Source organism: Taurulus bubalis, assembly GCF_910589615.1.
Source record: "Taurulus bubalis genome assembly, chromosome: 10".
Lineage (NCBI taxonomy): Eukaryota > Metazoa > Chordata > Actinopteri > Perciformes > Cottidae > Taurulus > Taurulus bubalis.
In genome coordinates this window covers 6644738-6664379 of record NC_136598.1, presented here as the reverse complement: position 1 = coordinate 6664379, position 19642 = coordinate 6644738, and the positions used below count along the sequence as shown (strand labels likewise).

Here is a 19642-nt window from a genome sequence, read left to right as displayed (position 1 = left end):
TGTGATCCTGATCATGCCACAGTGAAAAACCAAGCTTTTCCTGTTTGTGTCATTGCCAACTACGATTGACACACTTAAAGCCACTTCATCACACATCTTCCCAATAATCTACACGGCATCCCTGTCTGCAGCTCCTTCCGCACCTGAATCATGTGAGGGCCCCTCGGTCCAGTCTGAGGGGATCCCAGGACTGTTGCAAATACGACCCCGCTGTGCGGGGTGAGACTGAGCCCGTCTGTGTCTGAGAGAGCAGTGTTTCCAGTACCCCTCTACCTATCCACACATTCCTGTTCTCCTTACCAAGGAGACACGCCATGATGTTCCGAGACCAGGTAGGTATCCTCACAGATTGGTTCAAGGGCTGGAATGAGTGTGAACAGACGGTGGCACTGTTGTCCCTCCTGAAGAGGGTGTCCCGCACCCAGGCTCGCTTCTTACACATCTGCCTTGAACACTGGCTGGCAGACTGCACAGAGATCCACATCCTAGAAGCCGAGGCCAACAATGCAGGTAGCTGAGAACTATTATTTCCATCTTTTCCTGAAACTGAAAAGGCCAATATGAAACTAGTAATGAAAAAATAATTGCTGGTGAAATTCTCTGTTTGCTCTTTGTCATTAGCAATTGTCAGCCAATGGCATCAGGAGCCGAAGGAGAAAGTTGTGTCCTTGCTGCTGTCCCACCTGCCTCTGCTGCAGCCACGCAACAGTGAGGCCAAATGTGAGTACATGAAGCTGCTGCAGAAGGTGTTGAGTCACACTATTGAGAGTAGCCTGTTTGTGGAAGAAAGCAGGCAGCTGCTATCCTACGCGCTCATCCACCCTGCCACAACACTGGACGACCGCACCTCTCTGGCCATGTGGCTAAACCACCTGGAAGAACACCTATCCAGTGGGTACGCCCCCCGGCCCCCATCTAGCCCCTACCACCCACGTCAGGGCTCAGATGAATGGCCCAGCTCTGCTGAGGCTCTGGACCCCGGCCATGCCTGGCACGACCAGTCCCCTTCATCCAGCACATCTCCAGCAGGCCAGAACGGACACATGTCTTTCCCAGGCGGGATGTCTTCTCCCATCAACAGCAATAACGCAGGTAATGTTTGTCGTTCTCCATCTTTCACATCAGGTGAAAACCTAAATAAAATAGTTTGTTAGAGGCATGTGAGACCATTGTAGACCTCCCTCAAATTGTGCAAACAATGTGCTTGTTGTTGAAGGTCTTAGAGTGTTCACATTTCTCAAGTTTCTCATATATTCATTGTTTCTCTGGCCAGGTCTGGGTGGACAGATGCAGCCCAGCCCTCTGAAGAAGTCCATGTCTGTGATTCCTTCCAGTCCCCAGGCTTGTGTCTCTGAGTGGGTTAGCCAGGATGACATAGGGGGCAGGCAGAACTTCATTCTCACAGACCACGCTCCCCTTTCACCTCAAAGCAGCGTAGCCTCTTCAGGCAGTGAGCAGACGGACGAACAAGGCTCCACTCGCAACACCTTCCAGGAGGATGGCAGTGGCATGAAAGGTCAGAGTTCATTACCTAATTGAGCCACGGTATTTTGTGCTGGTAAAAGCCAACAGCTGTGGTGCTAGAAGCCAAAATGTAACATTACTTTTTTGTGTCCCTTGGTGTGTATTTGTTCTAGATGTTCCTGCATGGTTGAAGAGTCTCCGCCTTCATAAATATGCATCACTTTTTTCCCAGATGACCTATGAGGAGATGATGATTCTCACAGAGCACCACCTGGAGTCGCAGGTTTTTAAGCCTGCTTATAACGTACTGTACACTGGGTTTTATTACTCCACCCTCATTATCAATTGTGAACATTACTGTACTCAATGCTGATGATACATCAACTCTCAATGAGGCATGAAATTAAGCGATGCACCCTACAGTTATATTGAGCCAGTCGCACATACAAATAGTGTGATCTTGCCTCTGCCCCTTGGCTTTAATGAAACAAATGGTGATTAGGTTTGTTATTTAGTAACTGTATGAATTGCACCGTTTTCTTACAAGAAATTACTCGTCTCCTTCTTAAGGCATCTTGTTTCTACCTTTCTCTCTCTCTCTCCTTTTTAGAACGTGACTAAAGGAGCACGGCATAAGATCGCCTTGAGTATCCAGAAACTGCGAGAGAGGCAGGGTGTGCTCAAGTCTTTAGAAAAGGTAATTCAATGGGATAATGTTGTTCTTCTAATGCTTGAAAAGGGGCCAACTGTGTTTTGTCTTAAAAAGTACTTCAGTATGTACTCGTCGATGATCATGTGACCCTTGATTTAGTTGCATTGAGAAATCCCCTTTCTGCTCGTTGGCATAGAAAATGTTTAAGGCCCCTAAGGCTGAAATGCAGATCTACAGCTTGGATATATTCCCGTCTGCTCACAACACCACCCTTAAACCTCAAACGACCTCTGAATAGCTTGTACATTAATGTTGTCATCTCCTGGCAGGATATTTTGGAAGGGGGCAACCTGCGTAACGCCCTCCAGGAGCTGCAACAGATCATCACCACACCCATTAAGGCATACAGCCTTCCCAGTGCAGCACAGATTGCCCCAGATACAGCCACCTCCCCGTCAGACGCCACAAAAACAGGAGCAGACAAAGAGCTGGCCTCAGAGGGCTTCCAGTCCCACAACCCCCCTCCCTGTGATGGAGACTCCTCAGCCACACCCATCTCAGACGGCGACATTGCTGGACAGTTCACCCGTGTCATGGGTAAAGGTAAGAGTAAGATGTTTTTCCAAGATTGATATTGAGACATGATACATGTAGATCAACTACAGAGGTAGTTATGTGTCTTGTCCTTAAGCGCTCCTAAAACTTTGTGAACACACACATAAGAAACAGTTGGCAGCATAATAAAACACTTTAGCAATGCTATTACGGCATTTTATGCCGATGTCAGCATTCAACATAAAACGCATTGATAATTAATTTACTATCCATTTCTAGATCCATATTTACTTCATTGATATTAATATATAAACCCTGGCTTCTGTTTGTTCCAGTGTGCACCCAGTTGCTGGTGTCGAGGCCAGATGAGGAGAATATCAGCTGTTACCTTCAGCTTATTGAGAAGTGTCTGACACATGAGGTGAGAACCTGAAGATACAGTTTTCATTTGCTTCATATATTTAAGTCATTTGTATGTGTGCATTTGTGTATTGTTGAAAGTGTTGCAGTACAATAGATAATACTTCAAACATATGAAATATTGATAATACCATAAAGACATATTTACAAGAATTGTTAGTGATAGAGACTCTCATAATAATGTATAGCTGTATTTCTCTTGAAATGAAGAATAAAACTTAGTTTTTCCTTTTTTAAAAAATCACAAATTCCAGAAAGATCTGTTAATGCTCTTGGAAAATGAAATGCCTATTTTCATCTGCTGTCCTCTTTGGCTGTGTCAGGCCTTCACCGAAACTCAGAAGAAAAGGGTGGTCTCCTGGAAGCAGCAGGTCCTCAAACTGCTCCGCCTGTTCCCTCGGAAAGCTATGCTGGACATGCCTGTGTACCGACAGAAAGGGTGAGACTCTGCGGGCCCTCGGTTCCTTTGATCTCTTCCTTCAGCTGAATGTTGCATTCTCCCTGCACTCGTCCCTACTGTCTCGCTTTTACTTTGATTCTCTTTGAAATAATAACTAGCATTTCAGAATGTGAAGTCGTGTCAACAATTAAACATTCAGTTCGGTAACTCTTTGAATTCTGATGTATGTTCCTTTTTTTTTTTTTTTTTTTTTTTTTTTAACTCCAGCTGGACCTATGGGTCCAACTCCCTCCCCACAGCAGGCTCTGTGAGTGGAGTTGTAGGGCGGCGGGGAACAAGGCCGTTCCAGATGACTCCTCGTGTACTCCCAGCCGGACGCATCGGTCTTCTGAGTCCCGGTGGGATCGGGGGAGCGTCTCCACGCCACACACTCACGAATCCTGCGCTGTCGGGCCAGGGGAGACAAGTCAGTGTTCCTGTCAATGGATGAGCATTTTAACACCAGTTTGTGACACGTGTAGCTTGCCTTAAATGGTTGACAAATGGGATCAAATTCATCAATCGTGTCATGTTTTTCTTTCATTTGTTTTGAGATTTTTTTTGTTGGTTTTTCAAAGTTACTGTGAGTTACTGTTTCTGCTTATAAAACAGTCTCAATTTGATGTTTTTATGCTTATTTGAGTTATGTCCAGTCACTATGTCTGAAGGTATTGACCTGCTTGAGGACATGTCCAAGGAGTCTCAAAAGGCCTTCGTAAACATTTGTTCTGAAAGAAAAACAAGAGACGTTGGCACTTTAATCAGCACACACACACGACAGTACAAGACGTTAGGAATCACATTTTGATATGAATTGATTTATTATCATAGCTTGAAGGGCTTCTGTTTGACGACGGAAGTGAAAGATAAGCAATCCATTTCAACGTTCCAGGATTAGTGACATTTGCGTAATGAGAATTTGTGTTTTCCTTTCTAGAACCTGTGGTTTGCCAACCCTGGGGGCAGTAACAGCATGCCAAGTCAGAGCCGCAGCTCTGTGCAGCGGACCCACTCACTCCCTGTTCACACTTCCCCGCAAACCATGCTCATGTTCCAGCAGCAAGGTATTGTATGAGGTCAAGCCTCCTTTTATTCTTCTTTTACATGGTGTGTGCACTTACCCACAGTCTGTCCCAGTCCCACAAAGAGGCCATTCACATTCAAAAGCCAGCCATGCCACTTTCATGCTTGGGGCATGCTTGTCTGCATCAATTTAGTGGAGCGTTCAACCTGATGTTGTGACTTGCCGCTGTATATTTACAGCAGACTTATATTTCAGGAAGGAAGAAACAATATCTGACAGCTGTGATGTCACTTGACATGCGGTGCACACTGTAGTGTTCCAAAAGTGGCACTATTTTTATCTTGGGGCACAGCTGTTGTGCCCTGAATAATAGGCACTTTGCAATGCTTGTGCACCTCAACGGAGTTGCTCTTGCTTTTGACCGCGCTTCCGCGCATCTACATTGACAACAATGGATTTGAGGGGGCAAGAAATGTGACTTGTCAACAGCCCCTTAGACTGCATTCACACCAAAGTAGGTGTTGTGGTGACAACACCAGTCCTCTCATTCATTAGAATGTGGCCAGTGTCTTTTACCTGCGACAGTCGGGGACGCAGGTGGTGCCGAAGAAAAAAACACTGCTACCTGAGATGAAAAATTAAAACTTTGAGAAGAAAAAAAAACGCAACCAGATGTCGCTCTTTGGTGGCCAATCACGTAACCGGCGATCCAGAGCTTCACGGCCATGCCATGAGGGAACAAAAGACGTTAATCGTTGTGTAGTCTCTTGGTGTTAATGGGCCACAAAATGACACATAACCCTGTGATTATTGCAGCAACGCTTGAATTAGTGTGAATGCAGCCTCAATCTGATGTTTACATTTTACAACACTAGTGTTCCCAATATGTTGCTTATTTAGAACTCCTTTCATTTTTAAAGTAAAATAAATAAAAAAAGTCGACCTAAAACGGAAATAATTGTAGTTTTGCAATGATGATAATAATAATAATAATAATAATGCCAAACCAGAGATCTGCCCTCCCTATGTGCCAAGAACAATTTGACAAGACAGCTTGGCGGCATGTTGCAGTGAACAATCTGTCACCTCCTACAATATACATTAACTTGGATTGCCTTGTCTGGTGTGCCAGGTGCCACACATGAGCTTTGTAGATTCATCTGTCGTGTTATTTTTCAGTCAACAAAGGATGCTGTGTGAAAGCAACAAATTCGCAACTTTAACCGATGTGTGAAACCACCAATGCGCTTTCCTTGTCTACAGCTAAGAGTTGTGGATACTTAGTACTGTTGCTTTTATTTATTTTGTAAGTAAGGAAAACCATATTCTAACCACATGGCTCCCTCTGATGGGATGATTGTTTGTTTATTACACTTTCTCCATAACCGTGCTTCAGTTACTAGCACTGACATGCCCAGCACCCACAAGACCTGTCATGTCTACGTGTATGGGATATATTTTGCCTTTTTTAAATAAATGCTTTATAGTAATATGGATTTGAATAAATCCATCAATGACCCATACCCTCAGACACACATGTATATCACATGATATATATATAGCACATGATCACATTTTAGTGAGTAAGCAAGTGAAATTTAAGCTGTGACTTTATGTGCACTTGTGATATATATATATATATATATATATATATATATATATATATACATACATACATACATACATACATACATACATACATACATACATACATACATACATACATACACTCATCTCAAGGATTATTAGGAACACCTGTTCAATTTCTCATTAATGCAATTATCTAATCAACCAATCACATGGCAGTTGCTTCAATGCATTTAGGGGTGTGGTTCTGGTCAAGACAATCTCCTGAACTCCAAACTGAATGTCAGAATGGGAAAGAAAGGTGATTCAAGCAATTTTGAGCGTGGCATGGTTGTTGGTGCCAGACGGGCCGGTCTGAGTATTTCACAATCTGCTCAGTTCCTGGGATTTCCACGCACAACCATTTCTAGAGTTTACAAAGAATGGTGTGAAAAGGGAAAAACATCCAGTATGCGGCAGTCCTGTGGGCGAAAAAATGCCTTGTTGATGCTAGAGGTCAGAGGAGAATGGGCCGACTGATTCAAGCTGATAGAAGAGCAACTTTGACTGAAATAACCACTCGTTACAACCGAGGTATGCAGCAAAGCATTTGTGAAGCCACAACACGCACAACCTTGAGGCGGATGGGCTACAACAGCAGAAGACCCCACCGGGTACCACTCATCTCCACTACAAATAGGAAAAAGAGGCTACAATTTGCAAGAGCTCACCAAAATTGGACAGTTTGAAGACTGGAAAAATGTTGCCTGGTCTGATGAGTCTCGATTTCTGTTGAGCCATTCAGATGGTAGAGTCAGAATTTGGCGTAAACAGAATGAGAACATGGATCCATCATGCCTTGTTACCACTGTGCAGGCTGGTGGTGGTGTAATGGTGTGGGGAATGTTTTCTTGGCACACTTTAGGCCCCTTAGTGCCAATTGGGCATCGTTTAAATGCCACGGCCTACCTGAGCATTGTTTCTGACCATGTCCATTCCTTTATGGCCACCATGTACCCATCCTCTGATGGCTACTTCCAGCAGGATAATGCACCATGTCACAAAGCTCCAATCATTTCTAATTGGTTTCTTGAACATGACAATGAGTTCACTGTACTAAAATGGCCCCCACAGTCACCAGATCTCAACCCAATAGAGCATCTTTTGGATGTGGTGGAACGGGAGCTTCGTGCCCTGGATGTGCATCCCACAAATCTCCATCAACTGCAAGATGCTATCCTATCAATATGGGCCAACATTTCTAAAGAATGCTTTCAGCACCTTGTTGAATCAATGCCACATAGAATTAAGGCAGTTCTGAAGGCGAAAGGGGGTCAAACACAGTATTAGTATGGTGTTCCTAATAATCCTTTAGGTGAGTGTATGTATGTGTGTGTGTATGTATGTGTGTGTGTATATATATATATATATATATATATATATATATATATATATATATATATGTATATATGTATATATATATATATATATATATATATATATATATATATATATTTGTACACTAAGCCAATGTAATTTTACATAAATAAATATGTTTTCTTAAACATAAATTGAAGAATATTCCATTTGCCCAATATTTTTAAGGGGTCTTATTTTTTGTAGTTTTGTCTGATTTATATTTTGCGGGGACCAAATGATGAAACTCTTTCAAACTAATCATCCACCATCACCCACTTTATATGATTACAAATATTATCTATATTATATTATTTTCTATCATTATGATCAACTGTATGCACAATTATTGACAGTTTGACAGGTTTAAGTAAAATCCTCTAATAGATATTCACAGTAGACAGTTTTAATAATAAAGTAACATTCGCCAATGTTTTCATTTCCATTTTAATCGTTTGAAATAATATGGTTATACTGTTGACCAACTTAACAAATTGTGTGCAGCCGTTGCATGCAGTCTCTAGTGTGTCAGCACTATTTGCCTCAGTTGGTCCTTGTTGGCGGCTGATACATTACAATAAATCTTGTTTTGTTTGTGTGGCTGACAACAGAACTACTCAATACAGTTACAATCACCTGATTATGATCAGGTCAAAGAGTTATGAACATTACACACACATAACAGTTATTCATCTGCACATAAACTGGGTATTTTCCAGTGGTGTATAGTAACAAAGTAGAAATACTTCGTTCCTGTACTTAAGTAGTTTTTTGGGATACCTGTACTCTACTTTACTATTTATATTTCTGTTTACTTTTACTTCACTACATTTAGCAAAGAAAACTGGTACTTTTACTCCGATACATTTCCCCTGAAACCTTCGTTACTCGCTACAAAATCACATCTCTCTTTAGAAAAAAAAAAAAACACATCCGGGACTGTGGTGGAACAGACTCCAACAAGCAGGTTTTGCGAATCACAATATTCAGCATTTTCCCTCTAGTCCAGCGCTCACAAACCTTTATGCGTCACGGACCAGTTACGTGAAGACAATATATTCACGGACCGGGTCCGACCTCGGAGAGACGGGAGACCCGACGTGTGTTCGTTATGTCCAGTCTACTGACTCTACTCCTAACTAAACCGTTATGTCCAGTCTACTCACTCTACTCCTAACTAAACCGTTATGTCCAGTCTACTGCTTAACTTATAACCCGCTGCACAAAGACAGGATGTTGAAATGGACGCATGTTTTCGTGTTTTTTTGGCGATCTCAGGATACTCTGCCTTGGTTTTAATCCAGAACACCAGCAGAGTTGAAACAGACTTAAGTTTCATTTTTAGGGTAACGTAACATCTTGATATGTGTCAGTAGGTTCCGCCTGAGGTTACCACAGACGGATGTATCCGGTCCTTTTTCACAATAAAACATCTTTCCGGCCTTGATTTTTTTTTTAAAATTTTTTTTTAATTTATTTATTTTTTAATTTAATTTTAATCTTTCATTCATTCTTTCTGTGCGGCCCGGTACCAAGGGCCCCACGGACCGGTACCAAGGGACCCACGGACCGGTACCGGGCGGAATGAGCATACTTATAAGCACACTGTTACAACTCCTTCATAGTGTCATATTGCTTTTTGGAGAATTATGATGATAAGTTCATAGTAGATGCAAAAGTATACTTAGGTACAATATATTATGTTGAACATAATATATGTGGATGGATCACAGCCAACCAGTTATTTTCAACACAACCCCTTGTCCTTGGTCCTGGTGGCCACAGCACTTAAAAGACTAAACTTCATAATTCTCAAAATTCAGACCCTTTGCTTTTTTATTAAAATCATGTACTTTTACTTTCAATACTTAAGTACATTTTATATCAGAAAAATACTTTTGATACTTAGTACAGAAAATATCAGATACTTTAAGACTTTTACTCAAGTAGTATTTTAATAGGTGGCTTTTATTTTTACTGGAGTAATTCTCCAGTAAGGTATCTTTTACCTTTACTCAAGTACGGCGTTTGGGTACTTTATACACCACTGGTATTTCCCCCCTCAAACCAGATAAGGCATACTTGTGCACCATTGATAGAAAATTGGCAAATACGTCATGTTAGACTTTATTTGGAGAAAAGAAATACACATCTGCTTTTGTAAAAGTGTGAAGAAATTGACTTATTGGAAATCCTCACAGTAATGAAGATTTCTACTTTCTGTGGTCTAAGATTTTTACTTGTTTTTATACATTCCCACAGATTGCCAAGTTCCGGGTGCTGACCTGGAGATCAACCCCACGCTGGAGTCACTGTGCCTCAGTATGACAGAGCATGCCTTAGGGGGTAAGTGTCCTGAGCAACCCAGAACTAAACAGGCCACCGGCTGGCAAACCTCCCACTAAACTGTCAACTAGACACCTTTTTATGTATTCTAACTAGGCCATGAGAGAAAGGACTTAATGAACATCAGGGAAAGCAATACATGCTAATTTGTTCACACACACAAGCTCTCCTATGCAAACAGAGATGAAAAAGTCTGTTGACTTTTATAATTCATATTTAATTAGTTTTATTTGTGTATTAATTTTTAATAACACCTAAATTATACAATATCCTTAGTCAAGTCACAGTCAGGGTTCTCTTGCGGAGAGAGACACAGGCTTCCCTTTGTGCATCATATGGTGTTCTCGAATGACAACATTTGCATCAATGTGTCAAACACTTGCTGAGTATTCTGTGATTTGATGTAGAAAGGTATCCCTGTTACATCATTTTTTTTTAATGAAATTCAGGGCATTTAAACTATTTTCCTTCCTTTTCTCAGAGACAGATAAGTTTACTGACATGGGTACGTAGCATCTAGTTTAGCCTAGTTTGGCTTATTTTCTGCATGTCCAAGATTAAACCGTACACACTGGAATGTATCCACAGATTACAATTAAAACATCTAGTTTCAACAGGCATGTTTCGCTATTTACACGGTTCACTATGTTATTATTTTATTATTAACAAAGACATTATAACAAACACCCTGTTAACGTACACAGCACTCGAAGATGAACAAATGCATATTTTGGCGACAGTAGCTCCAAAGTAATAGGGAGGATATTGTATGCACTGTAATTCAGCATAGTGCTGCTATTTATCTAGATTAATATCTAATATATATATATATATATATATATATATATATATATATATATATATATATATATACATACACACACTTACTTATTTCAATGGCTGTATGCAATGAATGCAAAAAAATCCATGAACACATAAAAAGACATCAATAACTTTTTCTGGCCTTGAGAGAAGAACTACTCCGTTTCATGATGAAATGTGAATAGTACAATGTATGATCGGAAATGTCTTAAAACATATTTATTCCAATCCTTTCCTCAGATGGAACAGACCGGACATCAACAATATGAAAAGAAGAAAGGAAAAATACACTTCAGTTGAGGCCTGTTCAGTTCCTCATCACCCAGCACAAAGATATACGTACGCTTAAGAAAACCAGGCAAAGCAGTCACTACAAAATGACAAAAAAACTGTGTATATGTTCTCTAATATTTTTGTACTTTATTATATACAACTAAGTTTATTAAAAATGGAATACAGATGATTATTATATTGCAGGACAGAAGAAAAAAAAAAGCCAACTGCTCCATGTCACCTGCAGGACTGTGACATGATGGGCAGAGGCTCAGTTTGCTGTGGTCTGAGAGAAAACCGGTGGATTGGTGCTGTCTTAAAGGGGTTCTGCCCGATGAGTTACTCTTCTTTTCCTCCTGCCTTGGCGCAAGGCTTCTTTCCAGAACACACTGACAGCCACAGCCCCTGCACCACATACAATGTACATTCAGAAAATGTCCAGCCAGAAGTGATAAGTGGTAATTGGCCCAAAGATGCAGTGGCCAGTACACTTCCTAAACACCCTGATTATTCTATAACCAGTGCTAGTGAAGGTTTGTGTTGGTTGAAACTAAGACGGCTTTCCTTGGTTCTTTTCCTCCCCTCTGGAGGACATGTTTTGTGGCGAAAGAGAGGAGCAAAAGAATTGGGGGAAAGCTTGTAATTCTACCGTAGAGACCCTTTGTCTTGCTTGTTTTCCCTAAACACGTAGTCAAAGCAGAAGTGACTGTCCTCCTCTAAACGTCTACAAAGCCAAAGAGAAGGGTTGTGCGATGGTTTATTTGAGAAGGATAGTTGTAGTGAACTGCAACAGAATGGTATAATTTCTTTCTTTATTTTTTTTTAATATTTTTTTTTTTTTTTTTTATATAAAAAAAGAACAGCAGACCGAATAATTTATGCCAGCTGCAATTTGTCTGTTATTTTATGCGCTACTACGTGAATGATGATGAATCTCATTTTGTGCCGGGGAATCCCCAGAGGGGTGAATAAGGGCTGGGGAGGTATGTACTGTGCGAGAGCTGATTTTATATTGAATTGATAAAAGCGAGGAGGGTAGAGTGTTTTCAATTTACTCACTCTAATGCTGGGTGAGAAAACTGAATGAAACCCATCTCAGCCCTCTGGCCTCCTGATGATTGGCTCTGGAAAATGAAGCTTGATCTTGTAATAAATGCTCCGGAGCGCAGCGCCTCACCCTCTGGGTGCCCTTTTCCTCAAACGGCCAACGTGATGATTTGATGATTCATACTTTTCAAGGTGCTTGATGGTGTCCATATTTTCTGTTTGTGTCTCAATGTGTTTCAGTCCCAGAACCCTAACATTATCATGTGGTATCAGTGTTGAATCAAAAACTTGTCTTTTACGGCCTCTGTCTTTGAATGTGGCAGAGCGGAGGTGCATGTATGTGTAATATGGTCTTAACTTTTGGATCACTTTTGGTTGCATCATAAGGCAGGGATAACCATTCACATTTTATTTCAGCAGAGCCATAGGAGGTCTGTCAAGTAAAGATGGTTCTTTGCAGATATCTTTTCCAATTGTATTTTTTACTCTCCCTTGATATTGATAACTTATGCTTATTTTCTATAATCGCATGTTTTGCCACACTAATACAGCACTGTTGTAGATAGAGGACATTGTGGTTGATGGTGAGCAGAGTCACCAACAGCTAGAGAGCAGAAATCTTGCAACAAATGTTGTATATCTATACCGCCTAAATGTCACTGTTTACATCTCTCTGGGATAATGCCCAATTCATGTTATGTGATGTCATGAATACTCCATTGTCTCACTGTGTAACGCATTAAAGAACTGTCGCCTTCTCACACATGAGCTGGCTGGGTAGAGCCTGAAAACAAAAGCCTTCTACCCCATTATATAATCCATGGACTCCGTCGGAGTCTCAGTAGGTTTTTACAAGTGAGATCTGAGGCATGTAACGCCTGCTTTTCTGGTAATGCGGTGACTAGAGATAATTATCTTTCCTGGCCTTGTTATTGAACTGTTGACTGTCATGTCCTGATAAACTGTTCATGTGGTGCCTGAAATGCACAGCTCCAGCATCCTCAATATGTTGAATTAATGGTCTTGAGTAGTATTCTAGTCATGGATTTCTTCAGAGCAGGCTCTTGGATAGATCTGACTTGCTAAAAGCATCACACTCATGCCCGCGAGGGACTTCAGAGAGTTACCAATGCTGACAACTTTAAGACTCGGCTATCTTTTTTTAAACTATTCACCATACTGTATATTACGTCTGTTATGTTACAAATGGCTCAGATTATCCTTTTCATAGCCTCTCGCTTTGGACAGCTTACATATTCCTGCAAATAGACAGAGGTACAGTGCAGCATATTTATGCAAGTGTCTGAGCATAATGAAGATGCAGCAGGGGATGACAATGCTTATCTGAGCCACGAATCATGTGATTATGAGTAAACAGAACACTAATAACAGGCCAAGGAATATGTTTACTCCATGTTTACATTCCAGCGAGGCATGAAGTGAGTTGGGAAATGCACTTCACAAGTTCAGCCTGGTGTTTTTTCACATACCAAGCATACACTAAGAGGTACAGAGCCTGTGTCACATGGAGATGTCTACCAAGTGTACCCACGATCATGTTAATGTCCCTGCCAGGCTTAATTATTGAATTAATGCTGCCAGCTGTAGGCTACATTGCATAGATGTGTCTTGTACAATTTATATTTAATTATAATGACTCCCCAGACATTTTCTAATATTTTATGAACCTTTTGCATCCCATGCTTACTCTACTTTTTTACTGTCACCCATATGTGTGAATGGTCTGAAGTGCAGCATCCGCCGGATCATTGACAGTCCAAATAAAGAGGTTCAGTTCTTTTGCAACTTCACTTGTGGTTTGTGTTTGTGTCTATTTACTTTGCTACACAATCGATACGCATTTTAGCAGCTGGAAAAAAAATCGATCCGCTTTTTATGTCACTCATTTGTCCTGTTACAGACGCCCTTTATGTTCTGACGTTCCTGGAAGAAAAAAAATAATCGTAATTACTTTTTACTTCCGGGTTGCACGACGTTAGCAGTTAATTTATCAAGCTAATATGAGCTAGCCGCATTTTTTTGTTAAGGCCAATAGTTTATCCAAGAAGAAACGGGAGCTGCGTCGCCGTGAAACTTCACAACAACTGCTCGGTATGTACACATTTCGTGCTATGTTTGAAGAGGATGGATATAAGTTGCCATAAATACAACATAACCTGCAGCAAAGAGTGCCCAAGTTAGTATATAGCTCGCGTTAGCTGCCCTGCTCACGTAGCCCACCGAGCATTAACAGCTAACGTTAGCTTAGCTTGGTAGCTAACGTTCATGTTATCGCTTGGTAGCTTCCACCGTAAAGGGGGATTTAAGTCGTCAAGTTGCCTAAATAATTTTACATCTCGAAAGTATTAAACGCGTGCCAACGTCAGCTCAAGTTGAGTGGTAAAAGTTGGAAATTATGAATCGACTGTTCACTTTCTTTCAATGCTAGATGCCGGTCTTTAAAAGAGGAAAAAGCTCCCTGATAATGGTCTTTATAAGAGGAAAAAGCTACCTGAAAATGTTCATTATCGATTTTCAAGACAAAAAAAAAAAGAACGTTGGTTGACAAAACAATTGATTTAGGATGAGATGACTTCAGCTGAGCGTCATAACTTGTAATACTTCAGAGTTGGCACTTTTTTTTCCTAATAAACTTACCTATTTATACCTATTTACCTGTTTGGGACTGATTTTTCGGTTGAGTGTTTTAGGCAATATGGCTTTAATTTAAGTATGTGCTTGAACTCTTCTCATCTTATCGACTCTTATCCACATATCTAAAGACTAGAAACACTTAACACACAATTCATGTAACATTAAACCAGAAACAGCCTCCAAAATAACAATAAAGTTGAATCAATTAGAGCTGCACTGATAAGTTAATCAGCACATCAACAGGAAATCAGTCTTTGATTATTTTGAGTACAGATTGATCAAATGACAAATAACAGCCCAGCTATTAAAGTCTGAATATAATGGTTTTCCTAAACTTGAATGCTTTTTTGACTATTTCTGGACCTACAGATTAATTGATAAATAAAATAATCAATAGATTAAACTATGATGACAATAAGCGTCAGTGGCAGCAGACAGGCGTTTCACTAGTAATATGATTGTGTTATCTGAAAAAGTGAATTGCCGGCTTTAAGAGGAACTCTCTTTTTGTTTTGCAGGTTGTTTTAACTACATGACCAGAATGCAGGGACAATGACGTCTCAAACAAGGGCTGTGGATGGGAAATGACCTGCCAAAAGCTAGCTGCACTTACAAATCATCCATTGGCAACACCGTGGAGTGGCACAACTGTTTCTTTTTGCGCCACGTAATTCATCATGTCATTACCAAAGGAGTCAGGGAACCGAGGTAAAGATCGAGAGAGGGGGGCCCGTCCTAAGGTGAGGCAAAGCCGGTCAGAGGAGAGACGCGATCCAGGCAGCGGACGGAAAGGTGTAAAGGGGAAGAAAAAAGGCCTTTCTTCCCATGAACCAGCAGCTGAGAGGCCTGTCAGCGATGGCTTTGAGTATGGTGAGCTGTTGAGCGACCTAGAGTCCAGGGACCAATCTTCCCCCTCACCTTTGAAGGAGAGTCGGAGATGGCAGGGGTTGGAAGCCGCCTCATTTCTAGGACAAGAACGGGTCACGTCGCGGCCAGGACTGGGAACAATTAGCTCTGCTACAGAGATACCTGGAGCCGGTGAAGCTGAGAGCAGAGGGTCAAGCAGCAGCCGCACTCTCCGGCAAAAAATCCAAGATGCAATGGGGCAGTGTTTCCCAATAAAGACGCACAGTGCGACGGCACCAGCACCATCTGCGCAAGCTCTTTCCTCAACTGCCTCTGCCTCCTCAAAGCGCAAGATCCACCTCAGTGAGTTGATGTTGGATGACTGCCCTTTCCCTGTAGGATCAGAGCTGGCTCAGAAGTGGTATCTGATTAAGCAACACACAGCCCCAATTACCCAGCCTCCCTTGCTTGATTCCGCAGTAGTGTGCATTGCCCCTACTTCAGCCATGGCCACGGTGGTGGAGGACGTTGATGACAGGTTGCGAGAGCGCAGGCGCATCAGCATCGAACAAGGTGTTGAGCCACCACCCAATGCAGAGATCCACACATTTGAGGTGACGGCCCAAATTAACCCTCTCTACAAGCATGGCCCGAAGCTGGCTCATGGTATGAATGAGTTAGCTGAGCGAGCCTCCGTTCATCAGCAGCAGCAGCTTCTTCTCCAAAGACAGCAGCAGCACCACCAGCTTCTTCTACAGAGCTGTCTGGACACTCTGGATGAGGTGGTGGCCTCTGCCTCGGCTTCTGCTTCTGCTTCGGCCCCGGCCCCTGCCTCTGCCCCATCTTCTGTCCACACCTGTGATTCTATCCCCGACCCTGTGGTTGACCCAGAGGTCACACCGACCAACGTGCCCTCTAGAGCCATACTTACTCCGACTGAGGACCACAAATCTCACGATGGCTACCGCATTCACACTCAGATTGATTACATTCACTGTTTGGTTCCAGACCTGCTGCAGATCACCAACCTGCCCTGTTACTGGGGGGTGATGGACCGCTACGAGGCAGAGACGCTGTTGGAGGGAAAGCCTGAAGGCACCTTCCTCCTGCGTGACTCTGCCCAGGAAGACTACCTCTTCTCCGTTAGCTTCCGCCGCTATGGCCGCTCGCTACACGCACGCATTGAACAGTGGAATCACAATTTTAGCTTTGACGTGCACGACCCAAGTGTCTTCCACGCTCCCACAGTTACGGGATTGCTGGAACACTACAAGGACCCCAACTCCTGCATGTTCTTCGAGCCCTTGCTGTCCAACCCCATCCATCGCGCACAGCCCTTCACCCTGCAACACATCTGCCGAGCGGCCATTAGCAGCTGCACCACCTATGATGGCATTAACGTGCTTCCCATTCCAAATACTATGAAAAAGCACCTGAAAGAATACCACTATAAGCAGAGAGTACGTGTACGGCGAATGGACACCTGGTGGGAATGAAAAAAAAACAGACTAAAAGAAACTACTAAACACATTTCCAACACTCCCCGAACTGAACTGAACTGAACTGAAATGAACGAGTCTGGTTCCTCTCTCTATCTGGCTGTGCTCACCTACACTGCAATATAGTTATTTATTTTACTCCTACTGTACATGTCTTAACAATTGTACTAAACCACACTGATGAGACAATATGTAATCTCACTGACCTTGCACACTTAAAGTTCTTTATGCTCAAATTAAACAAAGTTATTAAGATCTGTGGTGTTCAGAGAACTACCCTCACACATCCTCTGTGTTTCCAAGTGTGACTAAATCAGCTTAATTATCCACCGATGGGGGAAAGTGTCCTAGTGTCAATTGAGCTGATTATAATGGAGCTGTTCATCAGTCACGTGCTGAGAAGGTGGAATACATACTGACATGGTTGTCTTCTTGTTATTGAGGCGTTGGAGTGCAGCACGTTTTGAAGAATGATTCATTGTTTCCCACTTTGAGCCCAGGGCTGAATATACGTGTTGAGAGGAAGGTGCAAATGCAACCTGTTATTAAAAAGTGAAAGGATTGCTCTAGATATTTGTGACACCTTGATGGTATCATAATGTTCACATTAGTTTTCAGTGTTGTGGTTTAAATGCAGGAAAAGATGCAGCGTTAACGTTAAGTTAATGAATATCTTATACTCGGAGTCTACATCATTCAGCTGCTTTGTTTTCAGCTAACATTATGTAACCATCTGTGGTTTCTGCTATGAGGCGTGCAGCAGTCTTCATTAGTTTTGAAGTAAAGGATCAATGTGGCCTTCATGAACTCGTCAGCAGCAAGTGACGCAGTTGTATTATCAGAATACAGATGAAGGCGAGACATTCATGGACCATATGTTGCTCAAAGTCTGACTGTTGTGTTCTCCAATTCTAAATCTAGTCTTCCTCAGTCCAGAGGGTTGGTCTGTCTTTTTGTTTTTTGTGTGATGAAGACTCAGATCCTTATCGAAAAAAAACATCCCTGTGTTGCTATACAGGCTGCTGTGCGTATTTTAAAGAGATGGGATGTCTACACACTAATCCATTCACAGAGTTCAATGACAACATTACCATAATGAATTAGCACTGATGAATCCTAAGTAGCAAATGGAATGATGGGAGAAATTATGTGTTTTTTTAGCTTGACATTAAGTCAGTTACATAGACTAAAATCTACAAGCTCAGCAAAAAGGAATCAGCCCAAAGCTAAAGAAAAGCCTCAAGGCAGTGAGGAGAAGTGAAGCCAAGTCAAGGAGCAAATGCTTCAAGTGCAGTGTATTGGAGTACAGGATAAAGTCAAAGCTAAAATAACTAATACATTAACAAAGGATTTATACGAAGAGTCTCTTTTCCACTGTCTCACTAATAGACTGCAAACCCTTATCCAGGTAAGTTGAACAAATACAATATGTATTTTATTATTACTGAAATACAAAAATGTACACTTTTTTTTATAGAATAAAACTACCGTTGGACAGTGTAACTGGGACTACTGACGTACTATAAATCTCAAAACTGGCAGATACGAAACTTTTGCAAGTTTGAATGTACAAATAAAACCGAATCCCCATAGCAACTGAAAGTAAAATGCATTTCATGCTCCAGAGACTTTCATTTGCCCATTATCTTGGACTTATTCAAAGATTAATTGCCAAATTTACCTATGCGGTGGAGTCAACTACTGCTGTATGTGAACAGCATCTTGTATTAATTAAAACACAGGAGAGAGACCACACTGCTAATTGTTGTGTGCACTAAGTAATAATCACAAAAGACAACCGTCCCAGTATTAATGGGGAAGCATGGAGAATGGATCCCAGATCGTCTTCTGAACCTTTGTGATGCCGTTTTCTCCTTGAGATTTGATATGCAGAATGCAAATCATCCATGACAAGCACTCATCCACTAATGAAGCAGCTATAATTTAAACATCACTGCCAAGGCAGCATTGAAGTCTGCATTCAAAATGCAAAGTCAGGACCTCTGACCTTTGTATACCCAATTAAGTCACTATAAAACCTAAGCTTTACAATCAGATTTGCTGTGTTGGAAGACATTTGACCTGTCATGCATACATAAGTGCGGGCCACACTGAACCCTCGACACAAGCAATTTTACATCCTTGACAGCTCAATGCTTTTGTCTTGTTTTTTTTTTCCCAGCACAATCTGGTCAGCCTGGCAGATAAGAGCCGATAATGAATATTTCTTCCCACCGCATTTTAAGACTTAACTCTTTGTTCTACAGGTCGCACAGTTTCCCATCATTTCCTAGATAAATTACAAATAATCACACAGGGAATTATGTATCTGTAATTCCCTGTGTGACTATTTGTCACTAGTTATTGGTTCAACTGGCACTCTTCCAATAAGTCTTCTCGGCAAGTGTTCAATTCAATAAATATGTCCCAAATTCAAAACAATAAAATAATGGATGCTTATTTAGTTGGGTTTAAAATAAAGCGGTATCTTTCTCCAGAAAATGAATTTGCTAATTCTCCATTTCTTGAGTGCCCCGTGCCTAAATACTAAATTACATCCTTCTTTTCGGGAAATTCATAGGACATTATTAGGAAATGACAGATGTGTCAAATAACGT

At 41.5% G+C, this 19642-nt stretch overlaps 2 protein-coding genes across 2 annotated transcripts; both read left to right on the top strand.

The window, feature by feature from the left end:
- Positions 1-314: 314 nt before the first annotated feature.
- samd4b (sterile alpha motif domain containing 4B) lies at positions 315-13805 on the top strand (the record flags this gene model as incomplete). The annotated part of the gene is made up of 12 exons (XM_079225131.1): positions 315-510; positions 622-1092; positions 1274-1516; positions 1638-1747; positions 2075-2161; positions 2446-2719; positions 3007-3092; positions 3415-3530; positions 3759-3957; positions 4468-4594; positions 9799-9882; positions 10945-13805. The coding sequence occupies 12 exons, from the start codon at positions 315-317 to the stop codon at positions 10971-10973; spliced, it is 2022 nt and encodes a 673-aa protein (XP_079081257.1). The 3' UTR covers positions 10974-13805.
- Positions 13806-15356: 1551 nt separating this feature from the next.
- socs9 (suppressor of cytokine signaling 9) lies at positions 15357-17251 on the top strand (the record flags this gene model as incomplete). The annotated part of the gene is made up of 1 exon (XM_079225335.1): positions 15357-17251. One exon carries the CDS (start codon positions 15357-15359, stop codon positions 17019-17021), a length of 1665 nt encoding a protein of 554 aa, XP_079081461.1. The 3' UTR covers positions 17022-17251.
- Positions 17252-19642: the final 2391 nt, after the last annotated feature.